An 18,624-nucleotide genomic window follows, 5' to 3' on the forward strand; every position below is an offset into this window, starting at 1 on the left:
GTGCACAATCTGCACTATTGGCGGGTCAAGAGCACCTAGCGAGCTACTAAGGGGCTAGCGTTAATGAAAATGGTTTCACGTATTATACCTGTAAGATTCGGCGGCCCTTTATTTTAGTGTTAGGACTGTAAAGAAGTAAGTTAAGCGGTGTCCTAATAAACAAACTAGTCTTTAACCGCTTTCAATTACCTAAAAGTTCAAGACCATCATATACGAGATAATTTAGTATGTTATTCTTAATATAGGCGTGAACGTAGACTATATTAATCTCGAGAGCATTTAGTGCTACCAGCTAACTACTTTTCCATATAAATTGCCACGCGCTAGTACTATGGCCTCTTGTCTGTCAAAGCTTGGCGCGGTAGTTTCAAAAAACCAAAAATACAACCTCGAATTTTTTCCGTCGTCACGTCGTAATACCTCCGTTCTACCGAGAATCTTACAGCCTTCTTACCCTCCATTCTTGTCAGCGCGTCAAACACGGCATTTTTCGACACCAATAAACATTGGCATGAGCGAGTGACCGGGGCCCCTTTGAGAGTCTTGACACCATACGCGCCAACCCGCTCTCTTGTACTTGGGCTCTCGTATTTCGACGTCGACGTCCATCTAACCATTACCATTACCATCACTATCACCCTCACTCTCATCTGCCTCGTTACTTTCTCCTCATCGAGAAGGGCTCAGGAGGAGGATTGGAAAATGGACATGCCTCTCACGAAAGTTAAGGTGACTGGTAGCTTTGATTCTCAATTCCCGGTACAAGATACAAGATTCAAGAGGGTGTTGTTGTCACGGTATATGCCACAACGTGATATGATATGTCCGACCCAGCCCTAGAATTCATTCGGCATACAGCACCCATCCCATAGCATACCAGATCGAGTCCCTCCGTTTTTTTGGGACAGGAGATGACCTTTCTCCTGCGCAAGAATCCAGACCACCTATCTACAGGGTATACCGGAATCCCGGTCTCCCCTCGATGATGATCTCGCCCCTGTCGGCCTTGCGGTTTGCACGCGTGTAGAGGAAAAAGTTCTTGCAGATCAACACAATGGTCAGTGCTTGCACGGCGATGATCGTGTCGAGCCCCGGCCTGTATTGCGGGGCATCCTTTTGTTGAAAGGCGTTGGATGCGATGATGCCGCCGATACCAGCGCCTGCAAGCATGACTGCCGACGCGATGGCGCGCCGCGCCTGGCCGACAATGTTATTGTGCTGGTAGCTGAAGATGGCGGGAATGCTGGCGTTGTAGGACGGCAGGCCCAGGAAGACGCCGAAATACCGAACGCTGGGGTTTTTGGCGTAGCCAATACTGCGGAGCGCGAGTTAGATGTCTTTCCAAAAATATCGGGAAGGCTTCATGAATGGCAGAAGAACTTACATGACAACACCCGTGATGGTCACCACGGCATTAAAGAGGATGATCGGCCCTCGAGTCATCCAGCGGTCGCCAATGTAGGCCGCAATGTACATCCACTGGTTAGGAGAAGTAAGTCAGCATATCATGTATGACCCAGTACCGATTGACCGGCCAGACTCACAATGACCGCCAACACATAAGGGGGGAATATCAGTATGTAGGTCTTGAGGAGTGAATAGCCGAAGCCGCCATTGAGGATCAAAGGCAAAAAGTAGGCAAAAGCGTATGCCACGGTGTTCTGGTCGAGCATGTCAGTCTTGTCACTTGTCAGAAAGACATGGTCCAAAACTCACGTTGCACATGAGAAGCAGACAAAACTCCCAGACCCTCCAGTCCTTGAGGTGGGAGAAGATGACTCTCGGGGTGAATCTCTCGGGCACGGCGTCACCACGATCTCGTTCAATGCGAGCCAGGACGATAGCCGCTTCGTCCGGGGTCAGAAAGGATCGGAACCCCAAGAGAGACGGGCGAGCTGCCCTGTCCGGGAAATCGAGCAGGAAGAGGAGGACGAGGACGGCAATGACGACGGTCACGATTCCCTCCATGATGAAGATCCAAGACCAACCAGGGACTCCTCCGAGGCCGTCCATCTTGGACAGTCCGTAGGCGATCAAGTTGGCCAGCCCGGACACCAGCAGGCCACAGCCGTAGATGGCGCTGAAACGCACCTGGACCTCGTCCCTCTTGTACCAACACGACAACAGGAAGACGATTCCAGGGAAAAGTCCGCCTTCAAAGGCACCAAAGATGATGCGGCACGCGAGCAGAGTCCCCCAGGTCTTGGAGAAGCCCATGCCGATGGTGACGACGCCCCAGCAGAAGCTGATGACGCCCATGAAGGTGGCGGCGCCGACCTTGCGCATGATCAGGTTGGACGGGAAGTCGAAGAGGATGTAGCCGATGAAGAAGATCATGGTGATGATGGAGTAGCGGTTGCCGATGGAGATGCCCAGGGCCTGGTCCATGCCAGCGAGGCGGGCGTTGGGCAGATTGAGTCGATCGACGAGCGAGATGGCATAGACGATTCCGCACAAGGGCAATAGTCGAAAGTCAACCTTGCGCCGAATCCTCTTCTCCTCGGCCAGATCGATCGCATGATCCGGGTCGAGAGCCTCCTGGAGATGGATGTTGTCGTCGAGCATGCGCAGCGCATGGTCGCCCTTCTCGTGGTCGCTCGAAGCCACAGCTTCGACGTGGGTGTTGTCCGCCGACATGTTCTTATTCTCCGCCTCGACAATGTTCGTCAGTGTCATGGTGGACAAGGCTGGGAGGTCCAAAGCTGGTGGTGTGCTCTGGTGTGTTTCTGTCGAGTTCAAGATTCAACCTCACAGCACAACTCAAAACTCTGGTGGAAAAAGGTATGAGCTCCTCGATTTTGGACAAGGGACACGATCCCAAGATATAAATCTATCAAGACTCACAGTCTCCTGTTCTCAGACCAGGCGCTCTTCTCATTCCGGGGCAAGTCCCCGCCACCCCAGACACGTTCTCTAGGAAAATAAAGGAGAAAAGAAGCCGGAGACCAGGCCTTGCAGCGACGGGAGCAAATGTAGGTACCGTCGTCCATGATTGGATCTCGGTTGATCCACCACTTTCACACTATATCACAAACGGAAATATTTCCTCGGAGCGTATATCAACCCGGCATTTCGGATGTGGCGGCGGGGCGTTCTGGGGATGTCTCAGTCGAGGACTCGACCTTTCCTCCTCCTCTTCCTAGGGAGGGATACCGGTACCCAGGTAGCAGTTGTGTCGCTTGTAAGGAGTTTGTCCTGAGCCGGAATATGAGGACCGAGTTCTGGACTTACTCCCTGGACGATTACCACTGCGAAAACCCTGTCAAGGGTAGACCCTTGCTCGATTTATCTGTTCTCTAGATATTGGGCGAGTGAACTTCTCCCTGTCATTCATCGGTATAAGACTCTTACCAAAGAGACTTTTGTTTGAGTTGCCATCATCTCCATTCTCTATTGTCACGCAACATCGAGCTCACCATTTCACACCATCACCATGTCTCCATCTATCGAAAGCCCCAACGGAGACAACAGCGCCGTCAATGGCACTCATATCGAGAGTGACAAGATATCAGCAACTCCGACGAATAACTCTTCTGTCGAGGCAGCACCACCAGCGTCCGTCTCGGCCAAAGAGTTGATTGGATACCACGAAGCTTCGCGGTTCGCCGGCGAGTATCTGGCAGGCAAGGTCCGTCGCACCGTCGAGCAGTGCCCGGGGCTTGGACGACACATCCTCGACGTCGGCTTTGGGACAGCGCTGGCCCAGACCAGCCTGAGCTACCGGGAATGGGCCCTGGTCAGCATCGCCACGCTGACGGCGCTGGGCGACGTCGACGATCAGCTCAAGGTGTACGTCACGGGGGCGCTGACCCACGGCGCCACGATTGAGGAGATCCAAGACATTTTCAGGCACGCCAACTCGTTCGCCGGCGCTCCCAGGTCGGTCAATGCCGTCCGCCATACCCACGACCTCTTGTCGCAATGGCAGTCGGGATCTGAGCCGCGACAGTTGCCACTACCAAAAGGATACACCGAGTCGACCGTCTTGCTCGGCGACCACGAGACCATGGTTCGCGACACCGGCGGTTCGGGGATCCCCATTGTGCTCATCCACGCCCTCAGCATGGACGGACGAATGTGGCGACAAGTTCTACCACTTCTCGCTGCCTCGGGCACCCGTGTCATTGCCTACGACCTACGCGGCCACGGGTACGCGCGCGGGGCGCCACTCACTCGCGATCTCCAGCATCTGTGCGCCGACCTGGCCCTGCTTCTGGACCGGCTGGGCGTCGAGCGGGCCGACGTCTACGGGGCCTCGTACGGCGGCGCAGTGGCGCAGTACTTTGCGCTCGACTACCCGCAGCGCACGCGGTCTCTCGCGGCCATCGCCACGGCGGGGAAAGCGACGGCCGTGCTGGCGACGCGGGCGACGCGCGCAGAGGAGCACGGCATGGACTCACTGGTGGCCGAGTCGGTGATACGGTGGTTCCTGCCCGAGACCATCGCGCAGGACACATGGTGCGTGCGGTACGCGCGCGGGTGTGTGCGTCGGGCGCGCGTCGAGGACTGGGCCGCCGCGTGGCGAGCCATGGCCCGACTCGACTGTCTGGAGCGGCTGCCGACCCTCAAGACGATGCCCGTGCTGTCGCTGGCCGGCAAGCAGGACCTCTCGGCCACGCCGCCCATGATGAAGGCCATCGCGGACGCGTGCACCGGCAACCCCAACGTCGAGTACCACGAGATCGACCCGGGGACGCACATGATGGTCATGGAGATGCCCAAGCCCGTGGCCGAGAAGCTGGTCGCGTTCCGCAAAAGGGTGGACGGGTTGGTAGACAAGTAGATAGACTCGCGGAATCACTTAGGCCCTCTACCTCGAGTTCTCTTTCTTCTCTGGATCTCAGACACGTTTTGACAAGACTCGAATTTCGTACGTCAAGGTATTCTAGCCTACGAGAAGTAATTGATAACGCAAGCCTCGAAATGGGGGAATCTCCCAGGCCCACGGGTTATGACGAGTATGACAAAATGGTGTGAAAGAGGGTCGCTGTTCCCTCTCCCTCTCCTTCCCCGTTCTCCCGTATCCTCGTAGCTATCATGCAAACGAAATGCATTGCCCTCGTGACAATATAACCTAGTACGGGCCCATAGTCACCAGATACCTAGATCCCCAGGTAGGTAGTCAGGTAGTTGACTCTCCCAGTCTAGTGGCGCGAAATGAGGGAAAGAACCCCTCCCACCCTCTCCGCAGGAATCTCTGACCTTCCCGCGTTTCTTTCTTCCGGTATTTTCTCCCAAACAGGATAAATCACCTCGGATGGTACCCACACTGGACCAAAGCTCTACTGTAGCTAGCTCTCGACTTCTCCGCAGACTCACAGGCTCTGACACTCACGTGGCGCTCTACTCTACATACTACCTACTTCTACTCTACCGAGTACTAGTGGGTACTAGATAGGTAATTAGCCTGCATGAGGTGGATGATCCCCACAGGGCACCGAGTACCGAGTACCCCGTGGGAGAGAGGGAGGCGGAGGTCAGGGTAATGATTGCAATCAGACCAGTCCAGGCTGTACCAGCAGGAGACAAAGACGACCAAGGGGCAGACAATACATTACCACTTCCGCACCAAATATCGTGTCTTATAAAAATTAGGTCTTTACACCAATTTTAGAGCGTAATATACTCCTTGAATCCCAATACGGTACAGATACCTCGTACTACTGGGTACACACACATCTCGGCTCTGTAAAATTCTGTGTGGATTTTCTTTCGCTATCATTTATTCGGGTCTTATTTTTCTTTTTGGGGAGCATCTTCGAGATGCACCACTAACTACATCCCATCCGACACCAGACACGATGTTTTCAATTCGGCCGAGCCTCTGGCATGCGGTACTCGACGCCGCCCACGCCCGGAAAGTCGATCTTGGTCGACGGTAGCTCGTACTGGAACATGGGCGTGTGCTGCCTCTTGCTGACGCGCCACCCGGCCGGGGTGCGGCGCAGCTCGTCCCTGAAGTCAACGACGCGGATCACGATCGTGGGCTCGTCGGCCTTGAGCATCGTCGCCTTGATGTGGTACTCGGCGCGGGCTGTGTCGCCGTGGCCGTCCTTATCGACGGTGATGAGGAGGCTGCTGAGGGCGTGGTCCACGGGCCCGAACGCGGCGTTCAAGTCGACAATCACGTCGCGCATGGATTCTCCGCCGACAAATCGACGGAGGCCGCCGCAGTACGAGAGGTCCGCGTCCGGGGTGAAGACGTCGCGCAGGAGCTCGAAGTCGCGGCGGTCCAGGCCGTGACAGTACTGGTCGAGCAGACGGCGGATGGCGGCTTCATCGGCGGCGGTGTGGCTCGTCATGGTGATTTCGACGTTTCGAGTCTCTCTTGGCCAAAATCGAATACAGCAAATGAATGACCCAGACCGGATAGAAAGGTTGTGTGTGTGGATGTGTGTGCGTATGTATGGAGGATGACTTGTCCCAGTATCTCACGCACTCACTCAACTTTTCAGCAAAGAAGACGCTTCTTAACAACCCTGTCGAGCTGTCTCGTCGATCTTAGTAAGTGGTTTGAAGAGTGGTAATGTAGATAGACACCTTTCCGAGGGGTTTTTTTCCCCTGGTATCCATCGGTCAAAGCATTATACCACAAAGAGAAATATCACCGAGGTAAAGAAAAGATTGGGCCCAGCCTTGTTCCCAGGTGTCCTCACGAGAGGAATGTTCCAACAAACACTGTCGTTGTCTCGTTGCCGAAGTTTTGTGGGCTTTGGTCCCTGTTCACCTCGATGGTGATCCGTCCAGACGAGGACTCTCTCATGACGAACTTGACGAGTCTGCGCATGGTGGTATGTGTAGTCCGGGCAAGTCCGGAGCAAAAAAAGGGACAGGAAAGGAGGAGAGACTTCAACGACAGATTAAACAACAGATAAATATGTGAGGTACCGCAATTGACTTCCCATTTCTGTGTCTTGAGCGATACCATCTCCTGCTATTCTCCCCAACCACATCAACCCAACCATGGCGGCCGCAGATGTCGTCCCCGATGCGGGAGATATCGTCGAAGGCCCTCCTGAATTGTCCCTGAAGCCTCGTTCGGCAGGGCACAAACAGACCAACGGAGATGTGGAACACGATGCAGAAACTCCCCAACAACCACACGAGAACGAGTGGTACCGGTCCGGTTTCTCGTCCAACGGCTACCGCATCCACGAGGAGCCGCTGCACACGCGACGACCGATGCGCGTGTTGATTGTCGGCGCCGGGGCCGCGGGACTCCAGATCGCGTACAAAGCGCAGCGCCAACTGTCCAACGTGACGTTTGCCATCTACGAGAAGAACTCGGCCGTGGGCGGCACCTGGCTCGAGAACCGGTACCCGGGCTGCACATGCGACATCCCCAGCCACTCGTACCAGTTCAGCTTCTGGCGCAAACCGGACTGGAAGAGCTACTACGCCGGCGCCGAGGAGATCCGCCAGTACCTCCAGGCGTTTGCCGTCGAGAACGACCTGGAACGCTTCGTCCGCTTCGGCCACCGCGTCGACGAGGCTCGCTGGGACGCCGAAAGGGGTGTATGGAAGATCAAGGGTCACCTGGCGGACGGCTCCGAGTTCACCGACGAGGGCGAGATCCTGGCCTCGTGCCACGGTGTTTTGAAGTATATCCCACGGTTATGTAGATACCCATGGACACTGGAAAATGGCTGACGTCCCTCTCTCTCCTTCTAGTTCGTGGAAATACCCAAATATCCCCGGAATCGATCGGTTCAAGGGCAAGATCATGCACAGCGCCGCCTGGGACGACAACGTCGACTTGAACGACAAGAAAGTCGCCGTCGTCGGGGGAGGTTCTTCGGCCGTGCAGATCATCCCGTCCATTCAACCCTATACAAAGGAACTGCACGTCTTTCTGAGGTCGCCCGTCTGGATCACAGCGGGGTTCGGCGCAAAACACGCTGCGCCGGGTGGCGTCAACTTTGACTGTAAATACAAATTATCCCTCCCCCCCCCCCTGGCTTTTCCCAATCGAGACTGACCGGACACCAGATTCTGAGGAGCAAAAGAACAAGTTTGCCAGCGACGAGGCCGTCCTTGACAAGTACTGTCGAGAAGTTGAGGGCGAGCTCAACAAACGATTTACCTTGGTGAGTCCTTATCGGCTCTTCTCATTTCCATCGAAGGAGGGAACCTGACTTTCTTTTCCCCTCCCACGCAGATGCACCTCGACAGCGTCGACCAGGCCGCGTCGCGCGAGTTCGTGGCCAAGAGCATGTTCCAAAAGCTGGCCGGCGACCCGCGGCTGACGGCGCACCTGATCCCGCAGTACGCGCTGGGGTGTCGCCGCATGACGCCCGGGTCCGACTACCTGCAGTCGCTGCTGCGGCCCAACGTCGAGGTCATCACGCAGTCGGCCGCGGAGGTCACGGAGACGGGGCTGGTCGACGCCTCGGGGAGGCACGTCGACGTCGACGTCATCGTCTTCGCCACGGGCTTCGACACGAGCTTCTGTCCGCCCTACACCCTGGTCGGGGAGGGCGGGCGGAACCTGCGCGACGAGTGGGCCGACTTTCCGAGGGGATACCTGAGCGTCATGGCCGAGGGGTTTCCCAACATGTTCCGTGAGTACCTACTTACCTACCTAGTCACCCGAAGTGACCTTGTCCCTTTACATGATTTTATCAAGATCGTGATCATCATTATTAATACGACGAGTGTGTGAAATCCCAGTCTTCATCGGTCCCAACGGCCCAGCCTCGCACGGCTCCATCCTCCCCATCCTCGAATGGCACACGCGGTACATGTTCAAGATCATCTCGCACATGCAGCGAACGTCGATCAAATCTCTCGGCCCGTCGCGCGACGCCGTGGCGGATCTGTACACGCACACGCACGAGCTACTCAAGCGGACTGCCTGGTCGAGGTGAGAAAAGAATATTTTTCTCGATCCCCCCCCGCTCGCTATAGGACTTGCCGTTTCTGACACTTTTCTCTTTTGATGTTCCCAGCGCCTGCAGATCGTGGTTCAAAAACGGCCGGGTCCACGGCCCCGTCACCGCCATCTGGCCCGGCAGCCGCCTCCACTACTTTGAGGTGCTGGCCGAGCCGCGCTACGAGGACTTTGTCATGACGTACCGCGACAGCGGCAGCGGCAGTGGTGGCGGAAACCGGTTCGCATATCTGGGCAACGGGTACACGCACGCCGAGCTCGACGAGGACAGTAATCCCGTGTGGTACTTTGACGTCTTGGGCAGGGAGCTCGCGATGGGGAAAAAGGCGTTTGGGGTGGTAGAATAGAGAGAGGAGAAGGGGTGGGGGTTTGGTCACCTTTTCTTTCGATAGAGTTTGTGTGTGTGTATGTATATACTCTCTTATATAGACGGATGGATACCGAGTATATATATAAACCCCGAATAGTCGTCGTCCGCTACTCTTTCGCTGACTTATCCCCCGCCGCTTTACTCTCCCGCTAACGACTATCTAGTTGAACTCGCTCCCTCGGCCGCTCTCCTCCACTCCCTCCTGCTCCCTTACGGCTCCAGCCCGCTCCTACCGTACTCCCCCGACGTAACGGTAGAGCCCCGGTTCGGGCTCTAGTCTTATAGGCGCCAAACGTCGCCCACATCCAGCCTCGTGGTAACTTTACCCACCTACGTCTATATCGGCCCGTTTCGGCCCTAATGAAAGGGTATTATTACGTAGAATATAAATTCTCAAAACCGGGTGCCCAACGCTGGTCAATTCGACAAGATTGATGATCAACCAGGAATTACGGAATCCCACTTGTCCACAGGAAGCATTTCCGACAAGCCCAGGTGGGCGGATCTGCCGAGAGTGCTATATCGCACCCTATAGTACGGGTGTCGAAACTGAATGCCCAGAGTGTACCACCCGAGGGATTCAGGAGTGCTGAGACGCGGGCAGTCGTACACGGTCGTTGCATCTGTGTGTAGAGGACTCCCATTCCCTGAGAAACCAACCATGGATTGGAAGTGTATTGACATACTGGGCCAGATTGTTGGTTGCCTGTACCCGACTGTTAGTGGCATTTCGCCTGTACAATCTGAGGGGACGACATACGCAAGCAGCATAGACGGTTGTGGTCGAGGTGTACGACGTGGCAACAGCTGTGGCGCTGTCTGTCTCTGTGTTGGTTACGGTCGAGGTGGTGGTGTCCGTGACCGTGGTGGTTGTACTCGCTCCTAGAAAATGACAAGTTTCCCCGACAACACAGGACCTTCAGGATCGATAGAACCCACCTGGAGTTGTAGTGATTGTTGCTCAGGACCATGGTCGAGGCGTGGATGACGGACGGTGCAGCTGAGCCTGCATGATGTACGGCAAGAGAAGTCAAATGAATGCATCACGGAGGGGCACCGGGGTCAGACGCACAAGGGCGCCGTTACGGCGACACCGGTCCTCCTCGAAAGTGCAGAGGGGGCCGCGAAAACCGAGCATCAGGAGGCTAATCAAGGCGCACTTGAAGAGACGAGGTACATTTTTGAAGGTGCCGGAAGGGACAATCAAAGGGAGCCCGGAGCGGTGGAGAGAATTCCGGCAACGAGGCGGGTTTTGAAGGAGATCCCGGGGGGGGAAGAGGTAGGTTGGAAGAGAAGGAGAAATATATGGGCGATGGGAGACGATGTTCTGATAGCTGTCGAAAGCGGCCTCACTCCCCTTTCCCGAACGAAAACGGTAAAAGAAGAACATAATATATATGTGTACAGAGTACTGGTCTGCTCTCAACTATCTCCATCACCGTTGGCGTACATCTTCTCCATCTTCTCCATCGCCTCCTGTGTCAACTCCTGCCGATTAATGCGCTCCAACACATCATTCTTGCGTGTTCTGCGATCGCCGATCCAAATCAGCAGCCCGGCCGTGGCATTGCAAGTGATGGAACAACACAAAATGACCGTCGTCAACGCAAAAGGACGTTTTTGGTAGTCGATGCTCCACGTGACGGTGCCTAGGGCAATCTGCAGGAGGGAGTGACAGTCCAGCAGAACCACGATGGCGACCAGGAGTCGCAGGGGGAACGCGTGGTGCGTTTCCGTCTCGTGCGGTTTGTAGAACGTGTGCGATTTGTTGAACTTGGCGCCATGGTAGTCCAAGAGTCGCTGCTGCTTGTGGTTTAGTACGCTATACTCGCCCGGCTCTTCGAGGTCCTCCTTTAAGCCGAATCGTTTCTTCAGGTGGAGTTTCGCGGCTGCTCTATTCAGTACCCGATCACGGCGGCGTGGTTTGGGCTTGGGGACCACAGGCGGCGGCATCTCGGTAGGGAGATCGTTGGGGTTTCTCAATTTGGGCATGTTATGCTTCTTGCGGGTCGACCAGGTGAGGTGATGGTAGTGAGCAATGAAGATCATATGGTACGTGTCAACAGCCCGGAAAGGGGCAAGGCCGTCGCCGACGATGGCGAAGAGTGCAACAAGGACGTTGTCAATCACGTTGATGACATACAGTTGCTTGCCACCGACGTTTATCCAGCCTGCGTTTGGTTATTCGATCAGTACACATCAATCTGGAAGGGCTCGGAGGGCGTACCGATGAGGAAGAGAACCCAGGCCAGGCCAAAAAGCGTGATTAAAGTCGCATACAGTGTGATGCAGAAGCCCAGAGCTGGGGTTCAAAGTTAGCACTCGCAGACTTGCCATCGAGGGAGACAGGCTCACGTTGGCGAACATATTGCATAAACCCTTTCATGGACCTTTTGAATTTCGACCGGCGTGAGTGAAGCATATGTCGAACATGATCATTGAGCTCTAATCGCTCTTGATATGTCCACCCTGACAACGACGCTCCTTCAGGAAGGACCGCATATCGAGAATCACTGAGCTGGGAGTTGATTGTGGCACCGGTAGGAGCTCGGTATATGGGTGCAGGCCGTGTTACCTTTGGTGGTTTTTCCTGCTTCTGTCTTTCCTTCTCTCCCGGCTTCAATTTCTGTTCAACATCTTGCAAGAAGCTTGTGAGTGAGAATGTCGGTCTTCTATTCACATATTTGCCCAAGTCGGGCACGAAAAGCGAGTTTTGAACGTTGGTCAGAGATACCAGAGTTTGAACTTCAGGATCTGGCGATACTGGTGAGCACAGAAAGTCTGAGAGGGGCGCAATGTGCTAGGCTACGTACCCAATGCGTCGAGTGCATCAACCATATCTACATTGTAGTCCCTTTCAGGCTGTATAGGATCTCTTTCTGTGTAGCCCAAACCTAACGAGTGACGAGTTTTGTTCCACAAGTTTCCTATTCTGCCATTCTTGGTCTGATCCGTTTCTCTGGGGTTCGTGGCATAGTCGTGGACTGCGCCAATGTTCGCTTCAGGCCCAGGGTTATTATTCCTGTGACGAAGAAGTCGAATGCTGGGGAGATAAACATTGTCGTCTCTCGCAGCAGCCAAGTGTCTACCGCCAGAATTAGGCTCGTCTCGCACGGCAGGAGGATGAATCGATGCCGGTTCCTCGATCGGTGGTTGTGCCACTGTTCTGGCAGCATCTTGTGGTGGTGTGGTTTCGGTGGCTACTGAAGCTGGGTCGCTACGTCCCAACTTTGAAGACGCGACGTGGACGGCATCACGCAAGCGGTCCATCCCAGAGCGTGCGAGTCTGTGGCTCTCCACAAGTTGGCAGTGCCTTTGACAGCGGCAGTACTGCGACGCATGCAGACAGCGTACTCATATAAGATGAAGCTGGCATTGTCGAGCCTGTGCAGAAGAGATCGAGATTATCAACACGATCTGCCTTCCTCCGTAGCGGCTCGAAAACTTGGAAATGGACCTGAAAGCCACAAAAGCCAAATGCGAAATGATGTCATAGGCTGCGGCCTCTAGCTATGTAACGGGTGGAAGCTATTACGCGCCAATCGCTCCTTGGAAACGGGGAAATTGGGGGCGATAAGGCGGGCTGGCTGGGGTCATTAGGCTCTGTTCGGCAATCTGCAGGCACCAGATCCCCCCAAGGACCAATTGGCACATGATTTTATGGGGTCTAAGCACTCTAGGACGACTCGGGGCGTTGTCGCCTGTGGCTGGTCAATGAACTCCTGATTAGCGACTCGAGGTTTTCCCTCCTAGTAAAACCTGCTGCACCTGTTCCTGAACTTCGGATGCAGTGGGGGTTAGGGCAGAAGACTTGCTCACTTGGCGGGAGGTGCATCTTATGAACTTCGCGCTGGTGTTTCAGAAGTCCGCCTGAAAAGGAGATTCTCGGTGCACTGGAGGCGGGTAAAGAGCTCCTGAATCGAGGCGCTGAAAATTGATTGTGCACCAGCCGACTGCAGCCACGAGGTCACCTCGGCAGATTCGGTTTGAGAGGACCTTTCCAAAAGTATCTCATACAGTACGGATGGGGCGAGCCGCTGAAATTCGTTCAGAAACCCGGGCATCTGAGATGGCTTAATCGACGCGGAACTGTCTTCAGCGTGTATGCTCGAGGGTGGCTCAAGGCGAGGGAAAATGATGGACCATATGCACTTCCACGCCTCTTCTGTGGTCTTGCCAGTCCACCGTTTCCTCAGCTGGGCACATTGCCGCTCAGATAACAGTTCCGAGAAGGTGTTTTGCTGATATGTACATGCTAGTTCTGCCGGGGCCCGAACATGCTCCTGTAGGCCTGGCTCGTTTTCAAAAACCTCTAAACATCGCGGACAATGATAGTCTGGCATCTTGTGAACGCGGTAAAGATGCTGCTTCAGCCTCGCGATGTCTCGGAGATAAACACTCGAGCAACCCCGATATCTCTTCTCCGAAGTGTTGGCAGGGGAGTATCGAGTTGGATCATACTTCCAATAAGGGCAAGCAAGTAGCTTTTTTGTGGGCCGACTGCCCTCTGAAGAAGTGCGCGCCTTCTTGGGTGGATGATCTTCTTCGTCATCGTCTGAGGGATTGTCGCTGTCTTCTCGATTGCTCTTGCCTCGGGCTGAGCGACGGTGAGGACGCTTCGATGGTTTTGACTGAGCCGATAAAGCCGTCGACGTTGTACCCTCGGAAGTCGATGGTGCGGAGACATCCGTGGGAGATCGATCTCCGCGGGTGCTAGTGATTGTATTTCCAATTGGCCTTGCTGATCCATTGGATTGTATAACATGCAAATTCGGTGACTGTTGCAACTCTCTCTCCCAGGCATCTTCGACCCCGGAAAGAGGCGTAGGGCTCCCCCCTCGCCACGGTGAAGTGTAATGCTGAAATTGAGCAGTTGGGATTGGAGATGATATTCGATCTATGTTCTGATCATTTCTTGGCCACGACAAAAATCTCCTCAGATTATGGCATGATATAACCCAATACACAAATTCAATAATAGCTTCCCTTCTATCGCGCTGTGGTGAATTGACTTGTAAGGCCTGCATGAGAGGGCAATTGTTGAAAATATACGTTGGCAGTCGCATGTGTGTTCGGGACCCGGATGACAGATCCCTGACAGAGTCGCGGCGGATTGCTTTCCGGGATCTCTCGCTCGAGAAGTTACTGGTAGGAGTAGAGAGGAGATTATCGACAATGACAATAGGAGGAAGCTGGCAGGGTTGTTGCCTCGTCGCGTCTTGGTTTTCGCCCCGTACTACCTGGGCATCGTTCCCATCATTGGCCTCGGAGTTCATTTCGAAGTTCTCACAGATATGGTGCAGGGGATCCTCAAAAGAAGCCCCTTGGCTCGTTGCCCACAATCGGTGATGGTCCTGTTCATCCACGTGGACTGGGTCGTTGGGTTCGTTGTCGTCGTGGTATGCGCTCGGACGGACTTTTGACTGTGAAGGGCGTTTGGTAGCAATCACATCCGGAAGGAGTTTAATTGCAGGGGCAAGCGTCGAGTTGAACTGTGCACCCGAAGATAGGCGTTTCTTCTCATCGACCGTCCGCTTCCTGCTAGGTGTTCGTCTCAACTTGGTGGATGAGGTCCGAAGCACCATGTGCGCATCGTTGCCACTCCTGCTCCACACCCGCAGATTGTGGGCATCGGAATAGAAAGATGGTTCTGGAGAGCCCGCAGCAAATCTAGAGTCAGTCAGAGCCTCGTCGCCGCCGTTCTCGGCCAACACCACATGGTCAGGTCGACTTTCGCTGGGAAAGTATGCCATGGTTAGTACTTATTGCTGATTCTGATCCACGGCATCCGCAGCACAAATGATCAAACCTAGAAGAATGAAAAGAAGTAGAAGAAAGCCAGGGCGCAGCGCGGGGCATTGATTTGACTTGTCGACATAGGTCTGTCCTAATTAGATGGAGAAGGTATGCCGGATTGAAATGGTGGTTAGTGTGATGTGTGGCAATAAAGCGGCGGTGGTTCATCAATATATCGCTCCACATATATATACATCCACGCACTAAAAAGATAATGATTGTCCAGCCCCCATCTCTCGCCTGCACCAACTAAGCGTCCATACCAAAGGATGCGTCGAGCACGTGCTGGAACCCGTCGAGGCTCCAAGGGTCGGCGGCCGTGGCGGCAGAGGCTGTGGCGGGCTGAAGATCGCTGATGCCATTGTATCTGTCGGGGTTGAGGGGATCAGCAACCAGAAAAAGAAGGGGAAAGGAGGGACAAAGGTTTTCGACCCGTGTACTCGGCACTTACAGAGGATTCATGTAGGACTCGCCAAAGTCAAAGGCAGACGTGTCCATGGGCCACGGGCCGGCCGAGAGGAATGGGTCGTTGAACCAATCCAGCGCGTCTCCCTCGTCCAGCAAGCCGTCCGTATTCAAAGTCGTCTCGTCATCGTCGCCGTTGTTATTGTCGGCGGTCTTTTGTCTCGTGGCGGTCGTGGTCGTTGTCGGTGACGATCCCCCCGGTACACCGCTGCCGCCACTGTGATGTTGGTGATGGGACCGCTTCTGCAACATGGCCTTTGCCGCCTCAAAGAGCTTAAAGGCAAAGTTGGCCCCCCAGTACGTCTCGCGTAGCTCCGACACGACCATCATGCACACTTCTAGCTTGGACCAGGCCAGGTTGTGGATCAGCGGTCGGCTGGACCGGCACTCGTAGAGATGAATCTGCATGGCCGTGATGATGGCCGTGAGGCTGCGGTGCGTCCGCCCGCCCGTCAGGGCTGTGTGTCAGCAAGCGTGTGCTTCTAAAACGAGAGAAGTGGCAATTTTCATGGAGGGACTCAACTTCATCGGCCTCAAATACTGGACCATGTCCTGTTCGATCAACATTTCGACGAGGCGATTGATTCGGACCGCCGCCGAGCGAGCCTTGCGGAATGACTCTACCCGTTCAGGTGTTTTGACGCTGTCGGGCGGATCTCGGAAATTGATCCTCGACCGATGTAGCACGATGATGACCGCTCTAGGGAGAAAGAAAAAGTTGGCTTTGTGTCCCCCGGGGGGGAGGGGAGGGTGGTTTGAGCAGGCAGGTGGCAAAAGCATTCTTTTGGGGGTATGGGGAGCAAGGAACACAAACTGTCTCAGAAGTTCAAATTGGAACTCGTTCAAGGACGCCACGGAAAATTCGTTCTGATGGTCCAGACCTCGTGCCGATGACCGGCAGTTTTCCAAGTCGGTCTCGCACGACCGAAAGCAATCATGGTCGAAAGGCGGTCGTGTGTTTTGCCGGAGGATCTTACCCAGGACCACACTCAGATGGATCAGCCGCACCCAGATTTCCGCGTGCTCTGGCATCGCGGCAGGGAGGTACTTGGCGGCGACGTCCGGGTCCAGGTCGCTCAGCTCCATGGTGATGTCGTCGGGCTCGGGCATTTGCACCTGACAGTCCTCGAGGTTGATGCGCATCGGCCGTCCCAGGCCCAGGCACAGCCAACGGTCTCTCATGAAGCACGACCACCAGATCCGGCGGAAGAGACGTGACCGAAGAGTGGCATATGGACTCAGTGAGCCCGACCGCGGCGTGCAGTAGAGTCCCATGACTTGACAAAGACCGATGGCGATGCCCATCCAGTGCCACGGCCCACTTCGGTCTTCGGGATCCGAGTACCAGAAGCCCAGCAGCGTCACGGATTGGACCACGCACACCTTGTCGTCCTCGTAGTCGCTGTCGTACAATGCCTGTTTCGAGATGGTGAGCACTCTCTCACCCCCCCGGTTCGGGGTTCCTCCTACCTTGGCCCTGGCGTAGAGTGCACGCTTCATCGCTTTCCTCGAAGGATAACCCGCCGTCTGCAAATCTTCCGGAGTGGCAAACTGGGGCCGAATTAGTCATTGGCTGCGTAGAGAGGTTAGAGAGGACATATGGGGTCGCACGTTTGCAGCAGCAAGGAGAACACTCCACAGTAGGAGCAGATTCATGGCCGTCGCCCCGTTGCGGGCATATTGAGACAAGAAGTGGCCGGCGTCAATAACAGGCAGCAGAGGGTGGACGTGCTCAAAGTACTTCTGGACCAAGGCATCACAGACCTCTGCAGAGGGCAGGTCAAAGACTCCCTTGCTCTGGAGGTAGATGAGGTCGTTGGTCTGCCACGCCTTCTTCGGCTTGGGCGCGTTGCGTTGATGATGCACAACAGGTCTGATCCCTTGCGGCTCCGGGTCTTGATCGGCACAGATAGCCATGACGGATTGGACAACACCCTGCGGGTCCCCTGCACGGATGGTCAACTGAGTTCGGTTGTGCTGTCGCGGTCTCCCACCGCCTCTGACTTACCGGCATAAAAAGCCCGATGACGATTGAACGGGCTGTGGGATTCCAAAGCTTCAGCAAGCGAGGCGTTATTTCGCCCTTCGTCTGCGACATCGTCATTTCCTGACGATATCGAGACGGCGTTTTCGACCACGTGGGTCTCCCGGGAGCCATCGTTGCGGAAGATTTGATGGTCTCGATGCACCAGGTTGGGTGAGAGACCGACACTGGGGCGCTCCGAACTCAATGGCATGGAAGAAGAAGCATCCACGTTCTCTGCCAAGGGATCGCCTGCTGTGGGAGGAGGCGGAGGCGCGAGGGGAGACGGCGATCTGGTGCGTCTTCCCGTTTTCCGTGATGTCGTGGATCGCATGCTCTTATTCGCTCTATATCTTGATCCTCGATGTTCAGTCCACGGTCTTCAGGATAGAGAACCCATTGTGTGATGAGAGGAGGAGGAGGAGAAGATAGACATACACCCGTCTTTTCCTTGGGAGAACCTCGCATTCTATCCTGTCGTGAAGGCAATTCGTGCAAGGATAGCCCGTGACTGTAACATTGCACCGCACTTTTCTCTCTTTGCATCGCCGGCAAGCTACAGCAGACCGTCTTCCACCTGCGGATTGGACAAATGCCAGCCTGCCTGTGCTGCTCGCAGTTGTGGTCGACATGCTCATGTAGAGCTATGTAAGGTTGATCATCATTGCTGTGGTCTGAGAGGTAGAGGTATCGAGCGAAGAGAGTTAGGAATAAAACAACAGAGCATCCAGACTTCAGCCCTCTCTAAAAGCATTGAATTTAGTCAAGACCCGAGTGCCGAGTACCTGGAACTTAGCATGCCTGCAGCCTTAAGTAGGGGCCCCAGGCGATGTTACGGGGGAGGGTGATTGGGAGGTGGGAGACCCCGCGCGGTTAAAATGGCTTTGATAGGTTTGAATGTAATGACGACAAATGACAATAATGTCCATGAAATGAAATGACAATCAAAACACGGTATCGATCTGTACAGCTATGACTGAATGGAAGAACACACCTAGTAAATTATCGGGACACCTTTTTTTTATCATCTTAACACCGCCATGTAGAATATCGCTAGTCAACCAAGACAAGGGTCACGTG

General features: G+C 54.8%; 7 protein-coding genes across 7 annotated transcripts; 2 read left to right on the forward strand and 5 right to left on the reverse strand.

The window, feature by feature from the left end:
- Window positions 1–948: 948 nt before the first annotated feature.
- Window positions 949–2,676, reverse strand: AYO20_07838 (hypothetical protein; the record flags this gene model as incomplete). Its single annotated transcript, XM_022646122.1, has 4 exons — window positions 949–1,315; window positions 1,385–1,479; window positions 1,545–1,661; window positions 1,717–2,676. The coding sequence occupies 4 exons, from the start codon at window positions 2,674–2,676 to the stop codon at window positions 949–951; spliced, it is 1,539 nt and encodes a 512-aa protein (XP_022497916.1).
- Window positions 2,677–3,433: 757 nt separating this feature from the next.
- AYO20_07839 (hypothetical protein) lies at window positions 3,434–4,783 on the forward strand (the record flags this gene model as incomplete). The annotated part of the gene is made up of 1 exon (XM_022646123.1): window positions 3,434–4,783. The coding sequence occupies one exon, from the start codon at window positions 3,434–3,436 to the stop codon at window positions 4,781–4,783; it is 1,350 nt and encodes a 449-aa protein (XP_022497917.1).
- A 1,024-nt stretch (window positions 4,784–5,807) lies between these two features.
- Window positions 5,808–6,302, reverse strand: AYO20_07840 (hypothetical protein; the record flags this gene model as incomplete). Its single annotated transcript, XM_022646124.1, has 1 exon — window positions 5,808–6,302. The coding sequence occupies one exon, from the start codon at window positions 6,300–6,302 to the stop codon at window positions 5,808–5,810; it is 495 nt and encodes a 164-aa protein (XP_022497918.1).
- Window positions 6,303–6,963: 661 nt separating this feature from the next.
- On the forward strand, window positions 6,964–9,237 carry AYO20_07841 (hypothetical protein; the record flags this gene model as incomplete). The annotated part of the gene is made up of 6 exons (XM_022646125.1): window positions 6,964–7,601; window positions 7,672–7,925; window positions 7,990–8,087; window positions 8,159–8,561; window positions 8,671–8,863; window positions 8,949–9,237. The coding sequence occupies 6 exons, from the start codon at window positions 6,964–6,966 to the stop codon at window positions 9,235–9,237; spliced, it is 1,875 nt and encodes a 624-aa protein (XP_022497919.1).
- Window positions 9,238–10,682: 1,445 nt separating this feature from the next.
- Window positions 10,683–12,530, reverse strand: AYO20_07842 (hypothetical protein; the record flags this gene model as incomplete). The annotated part of the gene is made up of 4 exons (XM_022646126.1): window positions 10,683–11,431; window positions 11,488–11,562; window positions 11,616–12,023; window positions 12,074–12,530. The coding sequence occupies 4 exons, from the start codon at window positions 12,528–12,530 to the stop codon at window positions 10,683–10,685; spliced, it is 1,689 nt and encodes a 562-aa protein (XP_022497920.1).
- Window positions 12,531–13,096: 566 nt separating this feature from the next.
- Window positions 13,097–15,013, reverse strand: AYO20_07843 (hypothetical protein; the record flags this gene model as incomplete). Its single annotated transcript, XM_022646127.1, has 1 exon — window positions 13,097–15,013. The coding sequence occupies one exon, from the start codon at window positions 15,011–15,013 to the stop codon at window positions 13,097–13,099; it is 1,917 nt and encodes a 638-aa protein (XP_022497921.1).
- A 292-nt stretch (window positions 15,014–15,305) lies between these two features.
- Window positions 15,306–17,878, reverse strand: AYO20_07844 (hypothetical protein; the record flags this gene model as incomplete). The annotated part of the gene is made up of 7 exons (XM_022646128.1): window positions 15,306–15,423; window positions 15,508–15,979; window positions 16,040–16,221; window positions 16,336–16,937; window positions 16,992–17,072; window positions 17,133–17,467; window positions 17,530–17,878. The coding sequence occupies 7 exons, from the start codon at window positions 17,876–17,878 to the stop codon at window positions 15,306–15,308; spliced, it is 2,139 nt and encodes a 712-aa protein (XP_022497922.1).
- Between the last annotated feature and the right edge of the window lie 746 nt (window positions 17,879–18,624).

The sequence above is a fragment of the Fonsecaea nubica genome (genome assembly GCF_001646965.1).
Source record: "Fonsecaea nubica strain CBS 269.64 chromosome Unknown Scaff57, whole genome shotgun sequence".
Taxonomy (NCBI): Eukaryota; Fungi; Ascomycota; class Eurotiomycetes; order Chaetothyriales; family Herpotrichiellaceae; genus Fonsecaea; species Fonsecaea nubica.